Source organism: Austrofundulus limnaeus, unplaced genomic scaffold (assembly GCF_001266775.1).
Source record: "Austrofundulus limnaeus strain Quisiro unplaced genomic scaffold, Austrofundulus_limnaeus-1.0 Scaffold8, whole genome shotgun sequence".
Lineage (NCBI taxonomy): Eukaryota > Metazoa > Chordata > Actinopteri > Cyprinodontiformes > Rivulidae > Austrofundulus > Austrofundulus limnaeus.
Genome location: NW_013952410.1, coordinates 3,327,074 through 3,330,837, shown reverse-complemented (window position 1 = coordinate 3,330,837; position 3,764 = coordinate 3,327,074). Strand labels below are relative to the sequence as shown.

General features: G+C 34.6%; 1 protein-coding gene across 1 annotated transcript in view; it reads left to right on the top strand.

Annotated features, from left to right (window-relative positions):
• LOC106537286 (carboxypeptidase N subunit 2) overlaps positions 1-866 on the top strand; it is a 4,167-nt gene extending 3,301 nt beyond the window's left edge. The window contains exon 3 of the mRNA XM_014034675.1: positions 808-866. Coding sequence (XP_013890129.1) covers positions 808-866 — 59 coding nt within the window. The remainder of the gene's footprint in view (positions 1-807) is intronic.
• Positions 867-3,764: the final 2,898 nt, after the last annotated feature.

The following is a 3,764-nucleotide window of genomic DNA, read 5'->3' as shown; positions in this document are numbered from 1 at the left end:
TTTTTTCTGTACAGATTGTTTCAAGTAGAGCCAATATTTGATGTTACTAAAAAGTATTTAATAAAATCTAATAWTAGGAGAAATGCCTGTCATTTTGAACAACTTTCTTTTAAAACACTGGAAAAAATAAATGYATTATTGATGCTGTCGATGACTACTGGAGTTTTATGATCAACAAATATGGAAACATTTACTCTACTCAGCTATGCATTTTACAGATTTCACCAACCACCTTTTTGCCTCTTGCTGTGCAAAGAGGGACTCGTTGGAGATGTGGAACATCTTCCACTAGAGGGCAATTTTGCATTAAATAAAGAAGTTTGATTCACAAAAACCTTCATTCATTTAGGATTTTCACATATTAAATGTTCATTATCTTTCCCATTACAGAGAAGGCACTTGCTTTAAATCAAGCCATGCAAACACAACATCCATGAAAAACAGAAAGTGTTTATATTTAATGAGATTCTAACAAGTCATCCTCAGACGTAACAACCTGAATAATTCTCTCTGAAAGAGTCCTCTTTAAAAAAATGTTATGAAGTTTTGTGCCAGAGCGCTTCAATAGTAGTTTAAAGAGACTGAATGAGGGTAACATAATTTAGCTTTATCTGATGTTCTGCTGTGAGGTAAAACAAACAGAAAAATATGACACATATTTCTGATGTCCTGATAAGAAAAATCTATTCCAATGAACAGAATATTATTAAATCTATAATTCAAAACTTCTTCATATGAGGTCCTTGCTTCCATAAAAAAATTAACAAATCACTGCAAAGCAAACATGATAAGACCCCAAATCAGCAGGAAGACAGTTGTTTGATGTGATGCAATATGACAAGAAAGACAAAAAGTTGTGCTTTTAAATATTTAATTTCACTCTGAATTTTTGCTAACTGCAATCTACTTTTAGCTTTTGTCAGTGTTGCATCACAACAGATAAATCTGTACAATAAAAGTATAATGAATCCCTGGAAGCCATGACACTCCAATGTACAACACAACATTAATGTTCCAGGGGTGGAAAAATGGGCCTAAAAAGTTGTTTTCTGGAAAAGGGGTGTGTTGTATAATGAGTTCAATATTTCATGATTGCAGTAAAACAGTTTACATGTAGCCTGTCTATAAATGTTTAAAGCCAAAATTTGTTTTGAGTCATTTTGCATCATAAAAAGATGTATTAAGGTTTAATGTGGTTATTTCCAGTACGAAAGCAAGAATTTCTGGTCTAAGCAGTTAAAGAAATGAAAGCAATAATCACCAACATATTAGAGGAGAACTTCTTTCATTATACGACACTGCTGATGTGACTCCAATGGCCCACTGTGGGACCCTCTAATAACTCATTTCCTCCTGTGCTGATTGACTTGGCTTAACAATATATTGTTAAAATCCATCATTGTTTATCATTTATTGGAGGAAGCAAGAACAACGAAGCTTGTTTTTTCACACAAGTGTTTTTCATTTTCTACTTTGTTCATCACTTTTGTTGTTATGCTTGGTCAATTTACAGTTTCAATCCTTGTCCTGCAATAAAAACTGGAACTTCTGGCTGACCTTAAAATGATTGAAAGCTCCAGTGAGTTGAATGTAATGAAGATTTGCAATAGCTGCAATGGTTTAGAAATCAGTGGCTATATTTTGTGTTACGACCCACTGTTTTTTTTCACAGATTTATGTGWTATAGAATAATAAAGAGAAATGTAAAAATAAATAAAGTCAAGACAAATTAAACTGCARTTAGTTTAAGCAGGGAGATCAAAATCACATTAATCTGACTAACGTAATCTTTTCCATTACCACACAGGTCAACCATGAAAACAAAATGGGCCACATTCAGATCACTTTCAGCTCGGAAGTTCAGCAATAAGTGAAATATTCCTAAAAGTTCTGCAAACGAGCCTGAAATGGAGCGGAGGGGGTAATTGTGTGCGGAAAGAGCAATGTGCTGAAGAACATGAGAGGTCGTAAAAAAAGGAGCAACACATTCAGCCGAGTGAAGATTTCTCAACTGGAAAACAGTTTGCAGTAAGAAGGCAGGTGCTGCTGATTACCTGGGGTTAGTGGCCAACRGAGGCCTGTTAAAGAGGGGAACATATGACACAGATGTGGATGAGTGATCTTTAGGYAATAAAGCTCTCATTTTTCATCACATTGTCTTGCTTTATGATCCAATAAGACAATCTACGTTAAACCTCAGAGTATCTGTTTGCTCATCTGTGGTAAAATAAAACAGAAATGAAGAAAAAAAATGTAATTGAAAGAAAATTTTATGAAAAATCACATATGCATCATTGTGTTCTCTTTAAAAGGGGCACATGCAAAATTCACTTTTTTGGTCATTAAAGACATTTTGTTGGGTACTTGCAGTCTTTAGGAGTGCAGAAAGGTTGAATATAGGCACTCTTGGTGCTGCGAAAATATATTTATATTGTTTCGGGGTTTTTCTCTATTTTCTATCATTTTCTGAGCTTTTACATCAAATTATTTGTGAYGGAGCTGCCAAATAAGGTCTGGACTTATTTGGACGAACTACATTTTCGTTGTCCAAATTCTCCTCTGGCTCTGAGTCAAGTTCTGGTTCTGTTATGTAAGACTGAATGAACACGTTTTCTGTTGTTTGCATCTTTTAATTAATTTGTAAATAAATCGTTTCTGCACTGAAAGATAGACATAAACCCCACTAAAACTAGAATGGACCGGTCTGGAAGCTGCAGGGGGCAGGGCGTGATGCGCCTTGTTTAGATTTAAAGGAACAGCATCAAAACGGGCTGCTTTGAGATACATATCAAAAAAGGGGTGAAAGACGGGCTGGAAAATTAAAATAAGCCCTAACTGAATGATTTAATTGTGAAAAAGAATGAATTAAAAGCACATTTTTACTTTAGCATTTTCACTGTGCTCAAAATACACATCAGTTTGGGGAAATATGCAAATATGTTAGATGATAAACAAATAAACAAATTATGAAAACCACAATCAGATAAAAAGGACTTCAGGTCATGCTAACTTTGCACATGAGTTTGTTCAAGTTTCCTCTCAAATAATTTAAAAACACTTAATTCAAACAAAGTGAAGATTCAAAAATCTGCCTGTTAGTCTGAATGCTCATATGCACGTTCTCTTAGATCTGTGACGGACTCTCACAATGTGTTCCTGCTTAATTACTTTAGTGTGTTTTGAACTAGAAGCAGAAAATTCAATTCAAAATCCTGGAGAGTAAAACAAATCTTTGTTTAAGGCTTATGCCAATTTTTGTTCTGATCCTATATATTTGCTTAATTTATGTATTGTGCAGTCTATTTTCCCTGATGCCTGGAAGTTTGCTCAGATTACTCCCATTTTTAAATTTGGTGATCCAACAGAAGTTTCAAACTATCGGCCAATTTCTGTTCTTCCTATTTTTTCTAAGTTACTTGAAAAAACATTATTTAATCAACTACTTCAGCATCTAGAAGCTAATAATATGATAAGCAATAGCCAACATGGTTTTCACACGTCGAGGTCAACCATGTCTGCATTCATTTTATTCACTGAACAAATACGTGCTGCTTTGAACAAAGGTCAAGTAACTGGTGCTGTATATATTGATTTTCGTAAAGCGTTTGACACAGTTGATCATTATACTCTCTTACAAAAGTTGATTTCTTTTCAACTTTCATCATCTTCAATACAAATGTTTTCCTCTTATTTGACTGATAGGTGTCAGGTTGTGAAACACGGAAGCTCTGTGTCCGGTCTCTGCCCTGTTCCGTGGGAGTTCC